General features: G+C 47.4%; 1 protein-coding gene across 3 annotated transcripts in view; it reads left to right on the top strand.

The window, feature by feature from the left end:
* AGO4 (argonaute RISC component 4) overlaps positions 1–25,821 on the top strand; it is a 588,224-nt gene extending 562,403 nt beyond the window's left edge. For all 3 annotated transcript variants that reach the window (XM_085647981.1, XM_085647979.1, XM_085647980.1), the window contains exon 18: positions 22,455–25,821. In XM_085647981.1, coding sequence (XP_085504107.1) covers positions 22,455–22,563 — 109 coding nt within the window. In that variant the 3' untranslated portion in view covers positions 22,564–25,821. The remainder of the gene's footprint in view (positions 1–22,454) is intronic.
* The last annotated feature ends 418 nt before the right edge of the window (positions 25,822–26,239 follow it).

Below are 26,239 nucleotides of genomic sequence, written 5' to 3'. Positions count from 1 at the left end.
GCTCCGGCCACAAAGGTCAAAATGGCCGCTGCGTCGCACACCACTTCGAAAGCAGCACCGAAGGCCCAATCATCGACGCCTTCGACAGCTACTACCTCTCCTCGACTCGATGACCTCGTGGCCCCATAGAAGTCCACGCCTGCCTCTTCAGAACCGCTCGGCGCCAAAGAACCGTCGGCGTTCCAGGTGCGACAAGTTGCAGCGTCCTTGCAACGCATCAAAGAAAAGGCAGCCCTCCAGGACACGTCAGGCTCTGAGCCGAAAAAAGCTCAAAAAGCTTCTCCAGCACCACCCCACATCACTTTTGGCCTGCTGCCATCCACGGCGCCCAAACTGTTTGAAATAAGAACACGTGTCACCCAAACTAGGATCACACCTGCCGAACGCTCTCCTACGGAGACGTCACCGTCCCACATCATCGATGCCGACACCGGCAGAATTATGCTCCACAAGCGGAGAATATCTTCCGAACAAGCTTTGGACTCCTACCGGATCCCGCTAAAGAAAAAGCTGCCAGCGGATTCGGAACCAGTTCTTTACGAACGTCTCCATACCTCTTACCCACATCCACAGTCCTTCTCTCCGACACCCTCCGAAACCGACGTTTTGGAGGACTACATGGGTGAATACGTCCCCTACCCCAGAGAGATGGACCCTGAAGGCCAACAGGACCCTGACCAGGCTTGGGATGACCCTGTAGACCCGGGTGCACCTATGGATACACAGGACACGCAGCTATATGGCGCGAAAACGTCCCCCACAGAGGACACTGCCGCATTCAACGCCCTCATTGAACGTGCTGCAGCCAATCATGGTGTGCAACTCCACTCTGACACAATCGAGGACGATTTTCTAATGGATACTTTCGCATCCTCAGAAAGGAATATCAAAACTCTACCAATGTTGAAAGGTGTCCTCAAACCAGCAAAGGACCTTTTCAAAGAACCCACCAGGGCAAGAGTAATAAACCCCAGGATCGACAAGAAATATAGGTCGGCGCCTGGGCACCCTACGTACATTAAAGGCCTGTTGCCTCTGGACTCCATCGTAGTCGCTAATGCTCGCAAACGGGCGCACTCGCAGACAACTGGGGATGCTCCTCCCCTGGACAAAGAGTCCAAGGTGCTAGAGACCTCCGGCAAACGGGTTGCAGCCCAGGCAGCTAACATATGGCGTATTGCCAATACCCAGGCGCTCCTAGCTCGCTACGATCGCGCACACTATGACACATTAGAAACCCTACTCCAACATCTCCCTGACCAATACAAAGAGGGAGCAGAGATCCTCATCAGGGAGGGACAACTCCTCACAAACGCATCCATTAAGTGTGCACTGGATGCCGCAGATACAGCTGCCAGAGCAGTAAACACCAGCGTCATGTTAGGACGACACGCCTGGTTACGAATCTCCGGATTCAAACCTGAGGTTCAAAATAACATTCTCAATCAACCGGTCAACCCCGATTACTTATTCGGACCAGAGGTTGACACCACCCTAGAAAAAATAAAAAAGGACACAGACACTGCAAAGTCCATGGGGGCTCTCCAAACGCAGACCTTTCGGAGTGGCTCCTTTCGTCGCCCCGGAAATAGAGGAGCAGGTAGAGGACAGGGGTCACAGCAAACCTACAACAAGGGCAACACACAAAGTACCTACGATAAAAACACCCGGGGTGGATATCGTGGCTCCAGCACAAAAGGCAGAGGACGCGGATACGGCAATACCAGGTCCTCCCCCAAGAACAAACAGGGACGCCCTCTCCCTTCCTCCCGACCACATAACACCTGTCGGGGGAAGGCTACAAAGGTTCCTGTCCACGTGGAACTCCCATCACCACGGACAGGTGGGTCAAAGATATTATCAAACACGGTTACTGCCTAGAATTAACCTCCACTCCACCCACAATACCGCCAAAACACCGTCCTATGTCCTCAGAGCACTTAGCGCTATTACAGCAGGAAGTGCTAAGTATGCTGAAAAAAGGCGCAATAGAGGTCGTACCCGTCCACGAGCAAGGTACGGGGGTGTACTCCCTGTACTTCTTAATACCAACAAAGGACGGGTCGCTCAGACCAATACTAGACCTGAGACCCCTCAACCGCTACATTATCTCACAGCATTTCCACATGCTCACCCTACAAGTCCTCCCGCTTCTCAAACAGGGAGACTTCCTGGCCACGCTAGACCTCAAAGATGCATATTTCCACATACCCATTCACCCCTCGCACAGAAAATATCTCAGGTTCACTATTCAGGGGCAGCACTACCAATTCAAGGTTCTTCCCTTCGGCGTGACAACAGCACCCAGGGTTTTCACAAAGTGCCTAGCTACTGTGGCTGCACATCTACGGAGGCAACACATTCACGTCTACCCTTACCTGGACGACTGGCTTGTTCAGGCAAAGTCAGCCCAGCAATGTGCCAGCCACATGTCCCGCACCATTCACCTTCTTCACAGTCTAGGGTTCTCACTAAATTACCCGAAATCACATCTCCAACCCGCACACGTACAACTGTACCTAGGTGCGACCATAGACACTCTGGCAGCCACAGCTCAGCCAAATTTAGTGAGGATCAACAGCATGCAAATGCTGATTTCCAAGTTCAAACCCAAACACTCCCTTCCCGCGCGAGTGTTCATGCAGTTGATAGGCATGATGGCCTCCTGCATTTTCATAGTCCCACACGCGAGACTACATATGCGCCCGCTTCAGGAGTGCTTAGCATGTCAATGGAATCAGGCTCAAGGGCAACTAAAAGACCTAGTGTTGGTGAGCGGTCGGGCATACAACTCTCTGCATTGGTGGAATCCACAAAACCTTTGCAAGGGCCAACCGTTCCAAGAGCCTGTTCCACAAATAATACTGACAGCGGACGCGTCTCTCCAGGGATGGGGAGCTCATGTACTCAATTACACAGTGCAGGGACTATGGACAATACAACAAAAGAAGATGCACATCAACCTTCTAGAACTGATGGCAATCTTCCTGGCAATGAAAGCATTCAAAGTACACTTGTGCAACAAAGTCGTGTTGATCCGGACGTACAACATGACTGCCATGTACTACATACAGAAGCAGGGCGGAACACACTCTCCACAGTTGTCTCATCTGGCTCAGAGCATGTGGAAGTGGGCCATTCAGAGGAACATGTTCCTCATGGCGGAACACCTCCCCGGCAAGGACAACCAGATGGCGGATCTGCTCAGCAGACACAGCCACCAGATGCACGAGTGGGAGTTACACCCATCAGTACTCCAACCGTACTTCCAGCAGTGGGGTCATCCAGAGATAGACCTATTCGCCACAAGCGAAAACGCAAAATGCCAAAGCTTTGCCGCCAGGTTCCCACATCCGCAGTCGCAGGGCAATGCGATATGGATGAACTGGTCCGGCAGATTTGCGTACGCTTTTCCCCCAGCACCATTGACACCGCTGGTGGCACGCAAACTCAGACAACACTCACTGACGCTCGTCCTGGTTGCTCCTACGTGGGCACGCCAGCCGTGGTACACCACCTTTCTCGAACTTTCCGTGGTGCCGCATCAAAGGCTGCGGATCAAACCCGCGCATTTGACGCAGAACCATGGAGAGATTCAGCACCCAGATCCGCAACAGCTGAACCTGGCAATCTGGCTCCTGAAGTCCTAGAGTTTGGCTACCTAAACCTGCCACCTGACTGTATGGACATCATTAAGGAAGCTAGAAGACCCACTACCAGAGCTTGCTATGCAGCCAAATGGAAAAGGTTCGTCATTTATTGCAATAACAATGACATTAACCCGCTAGACGCATCCATCCAAAACATAATTTGTTACCTCTTACACCTATACCGATGCAATCTGGCATACACCTCAATACGTGTCCATTTGACCGCAATATCAGCCTATCTCCAGAACAGGCAGCGCCTCTCTTTATTCAGAGTGCCTGCCATCAAAGCATTCTTGGAAGGACTCAAACGTGTAATTCCTGCAAGCCACCCACCAGCTCCAATGTGGAACCTCAACTTCTGTCCTCACACGCCTGAAGGGTCCACCCTTCGAACCTCTACACATGCGAGATTCAATTCCTCACCTGGAAAGTAGCTTTCCTAGTAGCGATCACTTCTTTGAGGAGAGTTAGTGAACTCCAGGCACTAACCGTTCAAGAGCCATTCATACAGGTTCACGCCAACAGGGTCGTACTACGTACCAACCCCAAATTCATGCCCAAGGTGATATCGCAGTTCCACATGAATCAAACTATTGAACTGCCTGTTTTCTTTCAAAACCCACAAACTGTCGCAGAAAGAGCACTCCATACACTGGATGTAAAGAGAGCCCTCATGTACTATATAGACAGGACTAAAGTCTTTAGGAAAACAAAACAACTTTTTGTTGCCTTTGCCCCACACCACAAAGGTAACGCTATCTCCAAAGCAGGTATTGCCAGATGGATCGTTAAATGTATTCAAATTTGCTATCAAAAAGCTAAACGCACATTAACGATTCCCCCACGAGCCCACTCAACACGTAAGTTAGGGGCCTCCATGGCTTTCCTGGGAAACATTCCTTTGCATGATATATGTAGAGCAGCCACCTGGTCCACTACACATACATTTACCAAACACTATTGTGTAGATGTGCAATCAAAACAGCAGGCAGCTGTAGGACAGGCTGTTCTCAAAACTCTTTTTCAGACCGCTGCAGCTGGCACTGGTAGCCGCTGCTAATAGAGGGTACTGCTATATATTCTATGCACAGATATGAATTCAGCAGCCCACATGCCTCGAACTGAATATGCTACTTACCAGTATGCATCTGTTCTTGGCATGTAGGGCTGCTGACATTCATATCGCCCACCCTCCTCCCCGGTGCCTGTAGCAGCTGCAGCTCTCAGAATTACTGTAAGCATGGTCATCACTTTCTGTATCTACTCCATCACTGCCACAATGGCGAAAAACAATCTGAGGATGGAGAGGATGCCCATGCGCACTGTGGTCCAGGGGAGGAGTCACCTATCTCAGGATACTTCGAAGACTCTTCCAGGACAACAACGTGCAAACATCCGGACCCAACACTAGGCGGCGATCTATGCACAGATATGAATGTCAGCAGCCCTACATGCCAAGAACAGATGCATACTGGTAAGTAGCATATTCAATACAGAGCAACTTTCTCAGGACTCTGATCCCCCTTTGCCGAACACCGGGACCTTTGCTCCCACAACCTTGTGGCCTGCTCATGAGCAGCCACCAACCGGAGACCCCCAATCCCCCACTGGATAACATTGGGCCTCAGCACTCTGCACCTGTCGCGTGCCGCTGAGGGTGCTCTGAGCGTGCACCCTCGACCCTGGGAAACCATGGTTCTAACCCCAGAATGCCAACTCCCTGCAAACTGTTAACTTCATTTCCTTCCATAGGATTGCCTTGACTTTTTTTTCTTAAATTCTTTTAAATGGGGAGTTTTTGTATGAAGCATTGCCAAACTGCAAATGTACTAAAAGTTAATTACTTACCTTGATGATATCAATTGCAGTTCCTAGAATACTCTGTGCTCGGTAGCCATCTTCAGATGTGTTTTTCTCCACTGGGCCCGGATGCGCAGACACACAAGCTTCGGCTTCATGGAGAAGAAAGCTTTTCTTGACCGGAGTAATCACTGAAACAAAGCCACCAGGAAGGAAAAAGGACAGACACCGAGGACACTGACAAACGGAATGGTGTTTTTTTTTTTTCCTACCGATTTTCCTAAGAACACACATGTGTTGGGGGGGGGGGGGGGGGAGTATACTGACACCGTGGGCCAAAGAACAATGTGGGTATGGAACATGCACCTCTCTTTCTGCCCAAAGTGCCACCACAAATTTGCCAAGGACAGTCTTGAAGTCTGCACCCTGGGCCTGCTGAGAGAGTAGAGCATGTGCAGAGTTCCAGCCGAAGACCATCACATTGAAGCAGAAAGAGGTGGACTCACTACACCAATGCACAGCCTCAAGGGGGCAGATCCTGTACAACAGCTCTCCAGAGACTAGGAGGCCCGTAGGGCACTGAGCTGGCACATATAGCGGAATTTCCCACTGAGGAGACTGAAAGTCTAGGATGCCTACGAGACCTGCACAGGGATGGTATAAGCGCCAGGTAACACAGTGCCCAGGTGCCAAAGCTAAGGCAATGGTGTTAAAACACTCCAAAATGGAGGCATATACTCCAAATGTGCCCCATTGCCGAAGACCTCAGCAGAGAAGGTGGGGGGGAAGCATCACTGGTAGAAACAGATCACCAACCCTTAAACCTGGCCTCAGCACAGATTGGTGATCGTGCGCATTGGAGAAAGAACCTAGTCAATCAGTCTGAAGACTAGCCAACCTTCCATCCACCGTGGTGCCCCTCCCCCTTTCCCCTGAACAAAGTTAGCTCCTTGAGATGGTGGGTAGAAAGATTGAGCGTTCAGCAGCCCAACGACGCATAGGCAATTCCATTATGCTTAACAGCAATGGGAAGACATCCAAGTTCTTCTGCAACATCTGCCAGATTAATACAAAAAATTGTTGCTGGAGAAGGCAAAAATTGCAAACACCTGCTTGAAGTCTGCTTTGGATGCAGCAGACCGCTCTGGATCAGGTAACATCCTGAGAAGACACGTGGTACAAGCGGCGTTGATCAACATGCCATTCACTGGAGATGCACTCTTTAGACCTTCAGTGGTTGAGTCCCTACAGGGCATGTAGATGGACAATGACGCGACAAAAAGCGATAGGGGCACTACAATTCAGTGGAGGTTTCAGAGGCACCCCAGCAATATTCATAGAAGATACACTACCAGTTCAAGGTGCTGCCTTTCGGCATAAAGTCAACACCAAGAGTGTTCACAAAGTGCTTAGCTGCAGTAGCTGCACAGCTGGTGCGGAAAGGAATAAGTGTGTACCCATATCTAGAAGAATGGGTAGTAAAAGCTGGATCATTCAAAACTTTCAGAGCATAAGGACCACATTGCAAACCCTACAAGACTTTAATTCTCCATAAACCAAGATAAATTGTCACCAACACCACAAAGATTTTTCCCAGAGTAGGATCGAGACACTGACAGAACGTGCCCCTTCTAGTAGAGGCAAATCTGCTCTGGCAGGAGGACAGTGAGAAAAGTGTTGGCAGTGATGGCTTCCTACACTCCAATCCTTCCAAATGTGGGGCTCCACATGAGAGCAATTCAGGAATGGCTGTAGACGCTGGTCACTAGTGATAGGGAGTTGGGAAGGATCTACTGTTTGTAACTGAGTATACAGGGAACAGCTATGGAGCAAACCTTTTCAGAACCCATCTCCCTCGGTCACGAATATGATGGATGCTTCTTCACACTCCTGATGGGGAGGGCACATGAAGGGGCTAAAGATCCAGGGTGATGGAGCCCACAAGATGCAGTGAAGCATGTAAACATAATGGAACTAAAGACAGTCTTTCTAGCACTGAAAGCCTCACAAACATAAATCAAGGAGATGACCGTAATGGTACCTCCAACTGGGAGGAACAGGATCACATGAGGTGTCCACTCTAGCACAGGAAATATAGACATGGGCCATTTAGAGAAATCGCCATAGTAGTTAGATCTTCCAGATGTATGGAACAGTCAATCAATAGTCCTTTATTAGGTACTTACAAATACCATAAAAGTACATATACAGTTAAAATCAGAAGAATACGGTTCATAACACGTGGTTGGAGACAATTGGCCCAAAAAAAATTCATTCAACACCGCCCGCTTGAATTCCTTAACCTTAAAGCAACCTTAAGAAAATTCATACTGCAAAACAGTGTATGAGGATCATTAGCCCTTTGCAAGAATAATAAGGCAACCTTGGCATGTTTAAACTTTGCCTGTTTTATAATTCCTACTAAAAAGCTACACCTAGGTAAAACGTAAAATGGGCAGAATAGTACAAAATGAAAGGTATCCTGCGGATACCTATTGTCGCAGCCGCAGGAACCCTTCTGCTCAACAGTTGGAGTAAAACTTGGTGGATCAGCCAGTAGGTGGTGTAAAAGGTTGAGCCTAAAACAAGTGATTAAAAATCTATCCTGGGCGTTCTACATAAGAGCGAGATAAGGTTCCATTCCTTCCTCTGTTTTCACCATTCTATGAGCACAGACTGAGGTTTTACTTTCTTCCACATCCGCTCTACGTGAGGCTACCGGGTCCAGGAATTTTTTGACACTCAATGTTTCTTGCGGGATAATTTCCGTTGGATTGGTAAAAAGATCCTTACAACCAATTCCCTCAACTGTGGACTTCATGTATTTTAGCCAGGGAATACTCATTCCTTTATCCCTTTCTGTACAGTGTCTAATTTGTCTGCTCAGGTCTGCTTCGGTGTTGGACCAAATCTTTAGCCAGGCCATAAGAGGTCTGACCTTTATCAGGTCCTCAATGTATACCCTTCCTAGTTCTTCATGGATAATGTAGGCGGGAGTACTTTGTGGGGTCTTGAGAACCTTTCTCAAATATTTATTCTCCTCTATCTGTAACTGCTGATGCTAACAAAACCCCAAACTTCAGACCCATATACCACTTTTGAGCAACAGAATGAGCTGTACAAGTTCATAACTTGTTCTGGCGACCACCGGCCCAGCCTGCGTCCATAATTCATGATCGCCCCCGTCGAGGCCACTAATTTGGAACACTGATCTTCAATTTAAAAGCCCATCGAATAACAAGCCAAGGTAGGGCAAGGTCTGTACCTGACCTAATTTGTGTGTGCCTATTTTGTATGAACTTCTTACAGGGTTTGGTTCCAGCCAACATGACATAGCACTTAGTCAGGTTTGCCGACAAGTCTAAGGTGTCCATAAAACTGACAAACCAGTCTATCAGGCGCTGAAGTCCCTTGGGGGTGCGGGCTAAAAGAACTGCATCATCTGCGTACAACACCGGGACAGGGCGGGAACCTACTAGAGGAGAATCTACTTTTAATTTGCCTAGTGCCTGGTCTAAATGATTAATATATAGGGAAAACAAAAACGGGGCCAAAATACATCCCTGTCTGACCCCACTATTGCAAACAAAAGGTGCCGTAGTGCCCCCTTCCAAATTAACAGACTTTGGCAGTGGTGTTCCAGTGCAATGCTCTCAGGATGTTAACCAAGCCCTGATCGACCCCTAATCTGGACATCAAGGCCCACAACTTTTCTCTATTGACGTGGTCAAAAGCTGCAGTGAGGTCCATAAACTCAAGATAAATAGCCTCATCGCTAGCTAGAGTATACTTTGCCACCAATAGATAGAGGTTCAGGCACTGGTCCGTTGTTGATCTCCCTGCCCTGAACCCGTACGGAGTATCTGTGATAATTTGATGTTCGTCGGCCCAGTCTGTAAGGCGGTTGAGGACCACTCGTCCCAACACTTTGGCCGTCACATATTCTTTGTGGGCCAATTTAGGTTGGTCCATACTCCTTCCAGCTGCAGATCTACAAATATACAAAGTCCTCCCATAGCTCTTCCCGAGGTTGACTTCTGTGCAGGCACAGAAAAACACTTGTACCCCGCTAGATGAAAGGGGCTATCACCCAGGTTTCCTGCAAACAGATTACCTGAAACCTGGTGATATACTTCCTCCATTCCTGGTTGTCAAATTTTGTTGACAGTCCCGCTATATTCCATGATACCAGTTTTAGCCCCTCCTGTGTTTGTGTCTCTCTTGGATATAGTGTAGCTAGGTTATTATCCTCTATCCTTTCACCTTTTGAGTCCTCATTAGACCTGGGCAGATTATATAAATTCTCTGGTCGCTGAGGGTGCAGGAAGATATGATCCAGCCCCGCTACTTCCTCACTCCCTGATGACCTATGCTAATTCAGGGGGATTTCCTGAAACGGGGGGCTGCAACACAATCCATAAGAGTCCCATCCGGGGACTCCACAACCTAGCTGGTGGGCACGTTCAATGCGGGGTGGTGAGATAAAGTTACAGTCTGGGAGATATTAGGGGAACAACCCTTTTCACAGTCGATTCGTAGGAAGGGTTCTATTGCTCTTTAGTCATTCCAGCTCCTCTAAAGACATAAGGGGGTCGAATCTGTTCCTCCGGCTAAGTGTGCCCTGATTTGTAAAGGAAGCATATGGCATTGGACGGCAGAAACCCTTCCCACCCAAAGGGCTATCACTTCTGCTTCGGGATCCGGGGCCTGGACCAAAACACGGAGTTCCCCTTGGGTAGAAAAAGCTCAGGGGCAAAGATCTGACATTGCTTGATTGGCTAACTGGTTCCCAGCTAAATATATGGTCGACTACGTGCTGGTTCCTAAAATTTACCACCACACAGTTGCCAGTAGCATCCTCTGACCTGTTCCCCAACCAGCTCACCCTTCGGACAAACAATTTCCCCCTGATCATTCCCTGTTAGCGGCCTATTCTTGTTCAGCCAGAACATGGTTTTGAGTTCATCGTAGGCCTCTGTACGATCTGGCTTCAACTCCGGGACCCCGTGAGTATAATTATATATGGGGCCGCTTCTGGGGGTAAGTTTATACAGGGTAGAGGGTTAATGATCGCCTTGGGGGGTGGCCCTTCAGATTGACACTGGGGTGGAAATTCTCGTGAGGGCTGCTTATGGGCTATAACTTGGGGGGTACGTGTTGGTGGGGCCAGAGTAACCACCTGAGCTCACAGTATAGCCATTGCAAACACGACTAGTGTGTTGATAATGGGGGTTTGGGGACAATAGAGGGCGCTTGGCAATGGTGGATTGCCCTTCTGGGGGATTATTTGGTTGTACAACTAACGGGATCGTAGAGCTAGTCTGTGACTTTAGCAGTTAGTGGAGGCGAAGTATTACCCGCCCCACCCCCTTTGTTTTAACCAAGGTTACCACTTTGTCTAGCCGACTCAGAATTAGTTTCATTTGAGTGTTGATAAGCTGCTCAAAATTCTGCAAGTCACTAATGATTTGGGATACCCAGTTCGGGGGTACTTGTGGTAGCGGTGCGTGCCCCTCAAGTTCCCCTGCAGCCACATTGCTGATTTCGGTCGGAGCAGGGGTAGTTTTTCCCCTCTTCTCTCTAGGTTTCTTAGTGCTAATCCTCTTTTTCCTAGTGATTTGTCCCTCCCCCCCCCCCCCCGCCCCCCCTTCCCGCTATCTGTGTCTCTAAATCGTCATTAATTGCCAGCTGGGCGCAAGGAATATCAGTAGATGGAGAAACTACTAGAGCATTTGTGGGGGATTACAACCATGTCAGTCTCGGACCCGTGGGACAAGGGGGTATGGTCGATTTGCTGGGTTAATGAAAGAAGCCTCTCAGTGCGCTAGATTTCATTAGCAACCGCACCGATGGCTTTTCGCAACATTCTATCAATTGCGGTGGGCTGAGCGGGTTTGGTTGCAGAGCAGGGATTAGGTGAATTAATCAAGCTCCGCTTGGATGACCTGGTTTGTACCTTACTAGCCATTGTGTACGATTTCTACAAGTATAATGAATGATAGACGAGCACAAGAGGTCTTCCCCCTTAAAGATGCGAGAAAAGTGAAACAAACTATAGGGCCAATTAAAAAAAAAAAACACCCCAGCTAACCGAAAATAAACAGTCCAGATCGGGCACCCTACTTGAGTCTAGAACAGTGATCTCCCAGACCAGTCTATCATATACAGTAATGCTACCTCTTAAGTCCACAACTGGGTCCTTGATCACCCTCGAAGTGATCTTCACAGAGGGGGAGGCCCCAGCCCAGCCTCTGCCGGCCAGAGACGGCCCGCCCTTTGCCCGGGCTTAGCCCAGTGCCCACCCGCGCGGCGGGAAGGGCTAATCGCTTATAAAGCTTCCAGTTACAGGGGGGAGGGGCGAGGTGTCCGGTGCCCCGCAGCGTCCTGGTCCTTGTAGTGCTCTCGGGCCCCCACAGACACAACAGTGGCAATACGAAGCATCTCCCGCTTCGCGGAGTAGATGTAGCCCCCGGTTACAGGGGGGGATGGGTGAGGTGTCAGTTGACTCACCCCAGCTACACGTGGCCGGTTGCTTGGCTATGATATTCACCCCACTGCCCGCCGCAGTCAGGGTATTTGTTCACTTCCTCTTGTCCACTCGCTCTTTTTGCGTTATTACAATCTATTTGTATACTCTAGTCATCTCTCTCTGCACTGGCGGGCTATTGTCCAGCAGGAGGGGGGTGTATTGCTGATGTCTCGCTCCCCCAGTTCCACCTCCACTGCCTGCAGACTCCCAAAAGATGCGGGGGATCAGGTGGAACCTTCAATCAGGCTGTGGTTTGATTAGTTGTCTCTCTCTGCACTGAAGGACTGTTGTCCAGCAAGAGGGGGGGGGGGGGGACAATGCTGATGTCTCTGTCCCCCAGTTCCACCTCCACTGCAGACTCTCAAAAGATGCAAGGATCACGTGGAACCCTCATTCAGGCGGTGGTTTAATTAGGGGGCAGAAGGGGTCGCGGGACCTCCGGAAGCAGGACTGCGGTATTGCAAGTAGAGTACTCCCCCCGCCCAATTCCTAACTGCATCTAGTAGCCAGCTCACGGAACCGGCGCATCCCCAGGTGTAATCCAGGCCATGGAGGGCAGCGCTTACCATACCGCTGAGGGGTCGAGCACACCTGCTTTCAGTCATTGCCGTGTACTGGCCGGTTCCTCACGTCCAGCCAGTCCGAGGAGCTCAAGCCACGACAGGTACCTCTCAAAAACAGCTCAGCCAGATGTCAAGCGCCAGGTATGAAGCCCTCTGGGCGCCGTGCAGCCCAAAATCTAACGCCGCCATCGGGAACCGCAGCGTTCTCAACTTCGTGCCGCCAAACCCCAGTTGAGTCGTAGCAAGGGCGCCATGATCTGCTGATCCCGCAGCCGCCACCGCACCGCTGGAGAGGCTGCTTCTTCCCTGCGTCATAAGAGTCTCTCCCACAAGTAGGAGCAGTGGAAAAGTAGAAAGTAGTGGACATGATAATCAAGAAGTGGGGGACACCAAGAATAGAACTCTTTGCAACACGAGTACACAATGCCAAAACTTCACAGCCAAATTCCCAAACCACCATATGTGAGAAGCTGGGTTTCTGTTGCAGTACCCCCCCCCCCCCCCCCCCACCCACACACACACACACACACACACTTTTTTACCAGACTACTGATGCACTTTGCCTTGATGTACCCTGGGTCCCTGCCAATCAGTTTCCCAGGGTCTGTGTTCTTTCCCCCAAACTGTACCCAATCGGCATCTCTGACCACAGGTCAGCCCCTTGTAAATGGTATCACAGGTACCTAGGGCACTGTGACCAGGGAAGACCTCTAAGGGCTGCAGCACTTACTGTGCCACCCTTAGAGGCTCTGTACCATTACACTCACACACTGCCTTTGCAGGCTGTCTTGGTGCAGAACAAAGTGAAGTCAACATAGCACACATCCCTGTGTGTCCTGCCTACAACCTACTGCCCTGGTATAGATCCATCACCCCTCTAGCTGGGTGCCCTATATCACTGGTGAGTGTACATATGCATGAGCCCTATACCCCTAAAGTGTTTAAGTCCATTCTTAACCATTGTAAGTGCAGTGCTGCCTTTATGAGTATATGGTGCTGGGAGTTTGTCATTACGAACTCCACAGCACCATAATGGCTTCACTGAAAACTGAAGTTTGGAATCAAACGTCTCAGCGCATTAAACCCACACTGATGCCAGTGTGGGATCTAATGAAAAATGCACTCAGAGGGCATCTTAAAGATGTCCCCTGAAAAATGACCTACTACTAGTGTCCAGGCTGAGTGGATGCTTTCAGCTGCCACCACCAAACATGTTTTTGGACCCCTGGGTCGAGAGCCTGCTGCTCTCGGGGGGCCTGAAACAATGCACATCCTGGGATGAGGTGCCAAGCCTCCTCCCCCTGGATGGGCAGGGTCCACGAAGGGGAAGCTTCAAAGGCTTCCCGCCTTAGTGAGCTTCCCCAGACCACTTGCTGCTTTCAGCAACTGGTCCCCACTGGTTATGACCCCCACTTTGGGCAGGAGAACTGGCAGGGGAAAACAAGTGAGGAAGAGAGGTGTGCCTACCTCTACCAACTTCACCCCTTGGGTGGGGGAGGCGAGGCGAAGAACTCTCAATCCCCACCATCATGCAGATGGAGGACTCCAGGGAAAGGCTTATGCCCCCTTCCCACTGGTGGGGGCCATAATAGGGGGTGTACCCACCCCAGGGAAGGGACCCATTGGTCCAAACCTTTTTACCTACCTGTAACGCCCCTAAGTCTAGTATTTAGGGGCACCACTGGACCTTGCTTCCTCGGACAAGAACCAACTACAAGAAAAGGAGGATTGAACAGCTGTGCCAAATCTAACGAGAGGAAGACGCCCACTGACTTGGCCCCAGCCCTACCGGCCTGTCTCCACCTCGAATCTGCCCCTGCAAAATCCTGGTGTCCTGCAGCCAGCAACCTCAATCCCCGGAGAACCTGCCTACCTTCAACCACAAAGACTGTCTCCCGTGAACACCGGATTTGTTCACCAACCTCTGGCCCCGGCCGGAAACCCTGAATCTGCACCCCCCGGCCACAACCGGAGCCAGAGTGAGCCAACACCAAGAGGTCTCCCTGGCGATCCTGACCAGAGATCCGGTGACCTCTGTCCTGCCTCCAGCAGACGCCTGCAGCCTCAAACCAGAATGCCCCCCAACAGCGAACAGGAGCTGCTAAGAAGATCCAACCCTAAAAGGCACCCCTGCGCTTGATGCCCCACAGCCTTGGGTGGCCCAACTGACTGTGCCTTACCAAACCCAAGATCCCAACTTAACTCTCCAAGTGGTGGTCGCACCCAGAAGACCTTCGTCCCCAAGCTTGCAGTGCTTTTGCAAAACAGACTCCCCATTGAAAGCTTACTGGGCTTCTGACGCCAAAACAGCACTCTGCACTCGGCCGCCCCAGTGCTGCTGAGGGTGCAATTTTTGTGCTGACCTAAACCCCCGTTTGCCCTGAGCTTAAGTCCAGGAGCTTTGCTCCCACAACCCAGTGGCCTGCTCAACTGCCACCAACCGGAGGCCCCTATTCCCCATTGGATATCATTGGGCCTCGGCACTCTGCAACCAGTCACCCTAGTGCCACTGAGGGTGTAACAAGAGTGCATCTTTGACCCTGGGGGACCCCCGAGTCTAATCCCAGAAGATCAACTCCCACAACAAAGTACTTACCTTTCAACCGATAACACTATGTTCGAGGCATATGAGCTGCAGAATTCATACTTGTGTATAGCTCACCATCTGGTGTTGGGCTCGGATGCTTGCACCTTATTGTTTTGTAAGAAGTCTTTAGTAGTCACGAGATAGGTGACTCCTCCCTTGGATGATTATGCGCTTGGGCATCGACCTCATCCTGTTTTTTTTCTGCCATCGGGTTCGGATGTAACTTCAGCGCTTTGGTTCGGTACCGTGTTTTCCTAAACTTTTCGACACGCAAACCATTGCAAACTCGACTGTATTGTTTTCGTTCGCGTGCCTTTTGACGCGCTAACTCTAATTCGATTCCGGTCGTCGACGTGGGGCGCTAGGCCCATCAACGCCATTCGGGCCTGTGGCTAATGGAAAGGACTCCATTAAGAAAAAACGCCCCCAGTGTGGAGCTAAATTCCCACACAGCGACCCACACAAGGTCTGCAACCTTTGTCTCTCGCCTGAACATGAAGAAAAGGATTGCCAAGCCTGGGCCTCCTTCCGTTCCAAGAAAACCATCCGTGATTGTCGTGCTCGATGGTACGTTATGGCGCAACAGGCTGCACCGGTGCCCTAAGACCTCTTCGATGCAGGCCCTGATGTCCCAGAGGCAGAAGATTCGGAGGAACTAGACACCGTATCCGAAGTAGATGACTCAGACGACCACATCACTCCACAGGTCAACGAGTGAGTACAACTGCCCGTGCCCAAAGTCCACCTGACAAAACAAAGGCTCCAGTCAAGACTTCACCTGAAGGCCTTAGTCGCAACCAAAAGAAATTTTCAGAAGCCCCGCCTCCAGGCCCAGCTCTGAAGACAAAGGAAAAGCCCTCCGGCGGCTCGGGACTGAGCAAGCTGCACATCGGTGCCCCCAAAAACACTGTCGATGCCGAAAGCGGGAACACATTCTACTCCTGCTGTCCCCAGAAAGGCCACGGCACTGAGCACTCCGGCACCAAAAGAACAGAAGGCCTCAGATCCGAAGAAATATCGTCAACCTTCGGATCTGAAAAAGATTTCCGACTCGAAAACCCCTTCTAAGGCTCCAGATCCAAAACTGCGTTTGGAACCAAAAAGGTCGGCGCTGAAGACGAAGAACTGTTTCGCCCGGATCCTATCTATCCGAAACACAAAACATGGCATGTGGACCCTAAAACAGGCCATATTGTCAATATCCCACGGAACAAGAGGAAATTGGACACCCCACACATCCCTGAGGTGCCTGTGAAGAAAAGACTGCTACTTCCCCATTAAGACCCTCTTCTCCTGGTCTTCCTTCTAAAGCTTTCTCCTCAAGTCTCCCATACCTCCTCCATACTCACCACCACCACAAGATGACCTTGGGGGATGAGGGTGGACATAATGACCATTACAATGATCCTGATGATGACACTAACATACCACAGGACACATGGGACGACTACAATGACCCTGTAGATCCTTCAGACCTTCCGGATACAGATACATACCCAGCAAGGCCATCTCCCCCAGACAAAATTGGGTTTAGTCAGCTCATTGATGGGGCTGCCCAATATCATGTCGTCCAAATGCATTCAGACCCCCACAGAGGAAGACTTCCTCGCAGACACTTTTGCACTGTCACAAAGGACAGTACAAACATTACCTATGCTGAAAGGTGTCATCAAACAGACTTCAAAGACTGTCGGGACCAGGATTCTCAATCTTCGGATTGAGAAAAAATATAAACCCGCTGATCCCACCTACATTAAAGGCCCACTCCCCTTAGATTCCCTGATGGTGACCAATGTTGGGAAGCGTGCCAACTCAGACCTCTGGTGATGCTCCACCTCCAGAGTCTAAATTACTAGACGCTTCAGGCAAGAGTTGCCTCCCAAGCAGATAATCACAGTAGGATAGCTAATGCACAAGCATTACTTGCCAGGTATGACAGGGCTCACTGTGACGAGCTTGAGATCCTAATGCAGCATTTACCTGACCAATACAAGGCCAAAGCCAATGATCTGATTCAGGAGGTAAGTTGATAACAAACGCATCCATTAAATGTGCCCTCGATGCAGCAGACACCGCATCTAGGTCCATCCACACTAGTGTTATTATGAAGGCATGCATGGTTGCACATTTCTGGGTTCAAACTAAGTGCAGACTACTATCCTGAATCAGCCCTTCAATCAGTAACAACTTTCTGGTCCAGCTGTAGACACAGCCTTAGAGATGAAAAAAGATACTGAGACTGCAAAATCAATGGGAGCTTTACAGTCTCCATCTACACGAGGCTCCTTTCGTTGCTCCTTTTATAGGGGTGCATCCAAAAACATCAGCACAGACACCGCTTCCTCCTCTTATAAAAGTCCCATACAAACATCCCCCCAACAAGGGATGTTTCAGAGGCGGATACAGGGGAAATAAAGGGAGAGGCCGAGGTAACACGCGTACCTCCCCCACTAACAAACAGTGGCTTCTCTCCTCTACCTCCAGACCATTCAACTCCGGTCGGAGGAAGACTCTCACAGTTCCTACCTGTCTGGAATTCCATCACTACAGACAAGTGGGTAAGACAAATTATCCAGTATGGTTACTGCCTGAACTTACTGCAACTCCCCCCAACATACCACCCAAACAGAGTCCAATGTCCACGGAACATCTAACGCTCCTCAAACCAGAAGTTCTCTCCATGCTTCAGAAGCACGCAATAGAACCAGTTCCCCTAGAACTTCAAGGGACAGGGGTTTACTCCCTGTATTTTCTAATCCCCAAGAAGGATGGTACACTCAGGCCAGTACTGGACCCAAGACCTCCCAACTTCTACATACAGTTGGATCATTTTCACATGATCACTCTACAAAAGGTCCTTCCACTAGTCTACCAAGGCGACTTCCTTGCCACACTAGATCTCAAGGACGCCTACTTCCATATTCCCATACACCCTGCTCACAGGAAATATTGAAGTTTCACAGTTGACGGCCAACACTATCAGTTCAAGGTTCTCCCATTCGGGGTAACCACAGCACCCAGGGTCTTCACCAAGTGTCTCGCGGTAGTGGCTGCACACTTGCAGAGGCTGCAGATCCATGTGTTTCCATACCTGGACGATTGAGTGATAAAAGCCAAATCGCACAGTCAGTGTGCATCACACTTTCCAAACAATTCAGCTTCTACACGACTTGGGGTGCACAATAAACCACATGAAGTCACACCTTCAACCCTCCCACCTACATCAGTATCTAGGGGCCCCAATAGATGCTTCCAAAGGTCTAGCATACCCCAATCCAGTCAGGATAGCCAGTATGCAGACTCATCACAATTTCAACCTCAACACTCCCTTCCCGCACAAGTGATTATGCAGCTCTTAGGAATGATGGCCTCTTGTATTTTCATAGTACCTCACAAAAGACTTCAGATGTGCCCCTTACAGGAATGCTTAGCACGTCGGTGGAACCAGGCTCAAGGTCAACTTACAGATCTGGTGTTTGTGGACAGCCACACACATCGCGCTCTGCAGTGGTGGAACACACCAAACCTTTCTAGAGGGCGGCCGTTCCTAGAGCCATTTCCACAGATCGTGCTAACAGACGTATCACTCACCGGCTGGGGAGCCCATCTCCTAAACCACACAACTCGGGCAGGTGGACCACTCAACAAAGTGCTCTACATCAATCACCTAGAATTACTCTGAATATTTCTAGCGTTAGTCATTCCAATCACATCTCCTCAACAAGGCTGTCCTGGTCCGCACGGACAATATGACAGCAATGTACTACATACAGAAACGAGGAGGAACACGTTCTTTACAGCTATCTCACCTAGGGCAAAGCGTATGGAGATGGGCCATTCCGCAAAACATATCTTCTCGCAGAACATCTGCCAGGAGTGCACAGCAGATACATGAGTGGGAACTTCATCCTCAAGTTCTTCAACCATTTTTCCACATGTGGTGTCACCCAGACATAGATCTGTTCGCCACACAAATGCAAAATGCCCAACTTTCACCGCCAGGTTCCAACACCCATTGTCCAAGGGCAATGCGATATGGATGAACTGGTCAGGCAGATTTGCGTAATCTTTTCCACCACTCCCACTCATTCTGCTAGTAGTACGAAAGCTCAAGCAACAGTCTCTCAAAATGATCCTAGTTTCTCCCACATGGACACGGCAACCGTGGTTCACAACACTCCTCAACTCTCAGTAGTTCCACACCAAAAATTACGTCTCTCCCAAAGACTGCTCACGCTGAACCATGGAGAGAGAAGACACCCAGATCCAGCACAACTGAATCTGGCTCCTGAAGTCCTAGAGTTTGGTACCTTAACCTCCCACCAGACTGTATGAACATTATCAAAGAAGCCAGACGCCCTACTACTAGAGCTTGCTATGCAGCCAAATGGAAGTGATTCGTCATTTACTGCAATAACAAAATTGACCCGCTAGATGCTTCCATTAAGAACATCATTTGCTATTTACTGCATTTACAAAGATGTAATTTTGCATACTCATCCAAAAGATTGAATCTGGCTGCCCTCGCCGCCTACCTGCAAAACAGACATTTGTCATTGTTTAGAGTACCTGCAACAATAAACCTTTATGGAAGGCCTTAAAAGGATAATTCCACCCAGAATGCCACCCTCTCTGGTGTGGAACCTAAACATTGTCCTTACTGGACTCCTGGGTCCCCCATTTGAGCTGTTACGCAAGTGTGAATTGCAGTTCCTTACATGGAAAGTAGCTTTCCTCGTGGTATTCACCTCACTCAGGAGAGTAAGGGAAATCCAGGCTTTAACCATACAACAACCATTCTTACAAATACATCTTAACAAGGTGGTCCTTATAACAAATCCAAAATTCCTTCCCAAAGTAATCTCTGCTCTCCATCTTGATCGGTAGAGTTACCAGTGTTTTTCCCGAAACCTTGATTCTGTGGTGGCGAGCTCTTCACACCCTTGACGTCAAAAGAGCTTTACTTTATTACATCGACAGGATTAAAGCCTTTAGAAAGACAAAACTGTTAGCTTTCTCTCCACCTCATAAAGGCAACCCTATCTCCAAGCTGGGATTGCCAGGTGGATAGTCAGATGCATTAAAATATGCTACCAGAAAGCAAAACGCACATTAACAATTCCCTCTAGAGCACATTCAACACGCAAACTAAGGGCTTCTATGGCATTCTAAGATAACATTCCCCTAGTAGATATTTGTAAGGCAGCAACATGGTCTACTACACACACCTTCACCAAACACTATTGTGTAGATGTGCAAGTGAAGCAACAAGCTTCTGTAGACCAGGCTGTTAAGACACTTTTTCAAACCACTGCAACCGATACAGGTGACCACCGCTAGAAGAGAGAATGCTGTACAGTCTATGCACAAGTATGAATTCTGCAGCTCATATGCCTCGAATGGAAAATGCTACTTACCAGTATGCATCTGTTCTTGGCATGTAGAGCTGCAGAGATTCATACGCCCACCCACCTCCCCGGAATCTGTATCTGTTCCAGTATTATCTTACTTAGATTCATTCACATGGACATCTTTTCTGTTTCTTAAACTCCATCATGGCGAAAAACAATCTGAGAATGGAGTCAGTGCCCATGCGTACTGTCGTCCAAGGGTGTAGTCACCGATCTTGTGGCTACAAAAGACTTGTTCCAAGACAACAACAAGGTGCAAGCATCCGAGCCCAACACCAGATGGCGATCTATGCACAAGTTTGAATCTCTGCAGCTCTACATGCCAAGAACAGATGCCTACTGGTAAGTAGCATTTTCCTTTCCTCCATAGGATAACATTGACTGTTTTTCTATGAAAAGTTTGTGTGGAGTTGGAAAACCTAAACAAATTCTTTAAAATTGTACTAACAAATGACTTTACTTCGGTTTAAAGGAAAAGTCCCAGTGTAGTATCCAGGTATACTACACTGTGTAAGAAAATTATCTCAAAAGTAACTTACCTGTAACTTTACTAAAAAGCCTCTACAAAGTATATGTACTGTATTTCCAAAGCATTGCATTCCCAGTACCAGTACTGTAATCCAAACAAAGAGCATATACAATTACAATTCAAACTGTTTACAAACCGCATTACTACTGTAAAGTATTTTTTGCTTACCTGTGCCAGGCTTGCTTGGTTCTACAAAATAAAATAACTAAATATTTTTGTAGCAGAACAATTGGTCTGAAGTTCAGTCTTGAAGTGTGTGATTTCATTTGCTGACTAAGTGTGTACAACAAATGCTTAACACTGTCCTCTGATAAAGCCTTACTGCTCGACCACACTACCACAAATGGAGAGTAAGGTGCTATCTAACTTTACCTCTGCCTTTGGGGTGCCACTGGACTCTGTGCACACTATACCTCACTTTGGTATAGTATATACAGAGCCAGCTTTCTACACCATATGCAGGGGAATACCCTGTCGATAAATTGGTCGTGACATTTGCATACGCCCTTCGACTGATCCCTCTGATACCACTTATGATGGAGAAGTTCAAACAACAATGACCCTAATTCTAATCTGCTCACATTTGTCAAGACCGACTTTGTATTCAGAAATGATAGAACTGGTGCAGCGGAGGATAACCCTGCCAACACCACTAGACTTGCAATGCAGAGGAGGCGAGTGGTTCACCCACAGCCTGGCAGAATGGGTCCTGAGGAGTTAGAATTTTCTCGGCTGATCTTATCTCAATTTGCTTAAATGACCACATTGAGTTGGCACACCCCACAAACTGAACTCTATGCGCTGTGGTTAGTTAGATGGTCTTCTTTTAATAGTGATAGAGCTGCATGGCGATACAGGAAGCAGTACACAGAAACGAGCATTGGCAAAGCCTAAAGGTTTCGTCTATAATAGATATATTGGGTTTGGCAATTGTTTAGCCATGTTGCACAGCAGCTCGCCCTCTGTTCAACTTGGCTGCAGTAAATGAAAAAAGCGCTGAGACGTAGCCAGTTGCACAGTAGCAGTGTTGCTGGGCAAAATGGCTAAAAAAAATTGACAAAGCCAAATCGCATGCAAGAGCCATTTGCTTTGTCTTGGCAATTTTCATTTCTTTACTTCAGCCATATTGCACAGCGGCAGCGCTGCTGTGCAGCATGGCTACAAAAAACTCGGACAGAGCCAATTTCTCGTATATGTGCGACCTATTGGCTTTGCCAGGGCCGATTTGGTAAAGAACACTGCTCCTATTCTTGAAATTTGTATTTGCAAACTGGAGGGCTGATTATCAAACGTTGTCTGTTTTTGTTAGTTGACTTTAATAGCTGTTGAATTCTAGCATATTGCAGGTTCAGTTATTTATATGTAGTTGCTTGTTTTTATTACAGCGCAGAGGGCAGCCACGTTTCTGGCCAAAGCAATGGACGGGATCCCCAAGCTCTTGCCAAGGCTGTGCAGATTCACCACGATACCCAGCACACAATGTATTTTGCTTAAGCACTAGTGACCCAACAAAGGCACACCGCCCTCCCTGCAGTCCTGAGAATATCGATATGAAAATCTACTGCTCAAATATGGGACAAGTTGATATTGGACTGTCTAAACCAGCAAACTCATGGACCGTCGCACTGAAAGTACGTCACACTTTTTTCTGCACAGAGTTGAGCCATTTTGTGTTGTGATTTTGTTTTAAGTACTTAAGTTCTCAAGCTTTGAACTGACTTTTTACCTCAAAGGCAAAGGCCGACCATCCTGGATAACTGCAATTTAAAAGGACTCGGATTTGTTTTTTTAATTTTTAATATATTGATATGTTTTACCAGCTCCTCCACCTCACCGTCTTGAACAAATTCTGTCACGTTGGGGCACGGACTTTTTGATGCAAATTTTCGACTTCTACTGTAAATATTTTAATGAATGTTTTAACTTTGGCAGTGTTGGCAATTCGTCAGGTTTTACCAGTGTCATGTGGTCTCAACAGACATGTACTGGTGCAAATACAATTTGCAAAAGCAATTATTGCACTATGCGATGGATTCAAATAAGATTTTTCTTTCTGTGGAATATGTAATGAGCAGCTTGCTAAGGAACTTTTCTTATGGAACGATACTGCTTATAGGAAGTAGATCTGCCGTAGTTTGGACAACATCCGTTCTTCGCTTCTTGAAGACTTGGCTGCCAAATTGAACTTCCTGTTCACCCACAAAACGCCCATCTTATGCTGCTGTGTAGCCCTAGCAATCTCCAGTTCACCGTGTTTGCAATAACTCTTGCACATCAAGATAGTTGTTTTTTGTGTTTTTTTGTGGGACTAAGCTTAAATCCGATTACAGCCAAATCTTTTCTGATTACCTTGTGGCAATGCCAGTTACTTTGAACCCAGTGCTGTCTTAATGATTCTTGCAAATTATTGTAGAAGCTTGCACCAACTGATATAGTGCGTAGAAACTTGTCCTGAGTTTTCAGTATATTTTATTTTTTCATCAAAGTAGCCAGGGAACTTGAACCAGCATTTGTTACATAACTCCCTGTGCAAACTACATTGTACTTAATCATGTGGTAATGGCATTATTAGCATACAGGCTGCTTCCTCCCTGCTACATCACCACAAATCCTCTTCTGCACTTTTGTGGTTTTAGGCGTTCAATCTTATTGGTGTATCAGTAGCGTAAAGGCAATATTGGATGAGCTGAGTGCTCCGCTCTTAAACGCTGGAGCCGGCCTTTAATGGCCGCTCTACCCTGCTACAGCTGGCTATAAGGCTGTAGTAGATCCGATGTTTGACAAAGGTTAGTGCTTTCAATCAGTCCTTCAAGAGGTCTTTTTCATTTTTGATTTGTGTAAAGGAGTTTGTATATAGTTACAGGTTTACATTTCTAAAGAATTATGATGTAGTTGCTGTTAAATATTTTAACTTGTACAATTGGAAATAAACTTTCTAGAGCGGAGTGTTCAAAAACACATCACATCTTTGTAGAGGCTAAAATGGCTGGCGCCCAAATTGTTTAGCAAACATATAAATTTTATCTAACTACATATAAAGCAAATGTCTGGCTTGTGTAGCGGGTGATCTGAAAGACAATTTGCTAATTTTGGGCCTTATTGCTGCTTAAATTTGTTCAGGGAGGGATGCAAAGGGAAGACTTATAAAGTGAAAACTTTGCCTGCTGACCCATGGAGTGGGGAGGGCGGGGAGGTCAGGTGAGGGAGAAGCTTGCAGTACTCGTGATGAAATAATTTATTGCAATTTCAGTGCACCTTTTCTTTTTTTTTTTTTTTTTTTTTTTTTTAGTTCTGGGGTTATGCCTAGACTGGGAGAAGCTTGCTGCATAGACTACAAATCTCAATACGATAAAGCTGGGTAATACAATGTGAATTACCCTTAGGCTGGCAAATTGTGCCAAGACCTTGCAAGCATGCGTCTCCCTGGTTGGAGGACCTCATTTTGTGCAGTTTAAGGAGCATCTAGTTAACAGTAATGCTTTCTGAAAATTTGTTTTAGGAATTTTATCTTTTGGGAAAGCCAAAATGAGTAAGATTTAAAATGTTTATTTAAGATTTTTTTAAGATAAGGGGGTCTTACATTGGTTATTTATCTTTGTATTACTAAATTTCATGTTCTATCAATATTATTGTGAATTTGTACGGACATGGTCTATTTTTAAATATTGTTTTCAGCGTGAAACTATCTGAACACCCGTCCTCCTCTAAGCCATAGGAGTCTGGGTGGTGGTCTTGCATGTGTCAATCAGTGGGATGATGTGCATTTTGTAGCTTTTAGTGGATTTATTTTAAATAAATCCTGTCTGGTGATTCGGTTTTGTGGTGTATTCTCTATGTAGCATTTTAAGTCCCTAATACCAGAGATGTTCTAGCTGGGGCGAAAGTTTCTGACCTCCTCTTGAAACTCATAAGTACTTTGGTTTAACCAGTTCTGCTATATGGTCTTTTAATAAAAGTTGAAAAATTTCAATAACTTCTATTATAAAAATGTTTTGAGTGTGGGAGAGGGCTAAATTATAGTGGTTCATCAAAGTTTGAGGCGGTGAAGAATTCCCCTCTTAATTTTTTTTTTAAAGTATTGGAACATTGAGTATATCCAAAGGAGCATATACAAATGAGTCGTTTTTCCACAACCTCAAATCTTCCTAAGGGTAGAGGTGACACTCTGCTCCAAGCCAGGTGCAGTGTTAGTACGTGATCTCTCCACTTTGCTACCCAATGTGTACAGATGTGATTGTTCCAGTGGCCAAGGCATGTGGCAGCACCCCTTTCATTTTTCGAAAGCGGAGTCAAAGGGCACTGTATCTGTACTTTTAACTTTGGGGGGAGGGGCTTCATTTGTTCTTGGTCACACTTAAGGGGAAAATCTTGTGAAACACCAATAAAGATTCACATGCTATTTTGAAATGTTGGTGACCTTTCTGTAGTGAGCAATTGATGCATCTGTGGTCAGATCATAGTAAAATATTTTGCATTTGTTCATTCAACATTCAATGTATTTCTTTTGTTTCTGGATTGTTTCTAGAGTTGTAATGTTTTAATTTTTTATTGAACTTGACTTGGATGTATGTTTATAGCAATACGAGGTACAACTTTCTATTCCCATCCCCTTCTGTGTATAAAGTCAAACATAGCAGCTTCACGTTGCTAAGATAAAATGCTGGCTGTATAAAGTTTTTTTCAATTTGGTTTTTTAGCCTGCAGGGATATTTTGTGTTTGTCTTAAAAATAAAAAATATAATGAATTTCCTATGTTAAAGTGTCTGTTTTCAACTTATTTCCTAGTGTGCGTTAACAGTATGGCTGAGTGTTTTTACCATGGATTGAATTGATTGTGCTGTCCTCCATCCAGTATAGTGGATGGAACCTTAACTTTGTTCCGGTTCACTACCTTTAACATCTTTGATTTTACAGCATGGATCTTTACATTGGGTCCCGATTTGTCCCTTGTAGTTTTTCTGATTGCCATCACATCTAGCAGAAGAGGGATGGCAGGACTTGGAGATGGACTTCCCTGAAAAAGCAGTGGACACATACTTCTAGAGTCTAGACCTTCACTCCCCTCAACATCATGGTATGCAACACCCAGGTTAAAAGGGCAGAAGACACCTGTGGGTACAATTGGAGGAGGAAAGGGCAGAATGGTTTTCTTCAAGATACTGTTGCCATC

This window comes from Triturus cristatus, chromosome 3_2 (assembly GCF_964204655.1).
Source record: "Triturus cristatus chromosome 3_2, aTriCri1.1, whole genome shotgun sequence".
NCBI lineage: Eukaryota > Metazoa > Chordata > Amphibia > Caudata > Salamandridae > Triturus > Triturus cristatus.
Note: the sequence above shows the minus strand (reverse complement) of the source record. Positions and strands in the feature narration are given on the sequence as shown.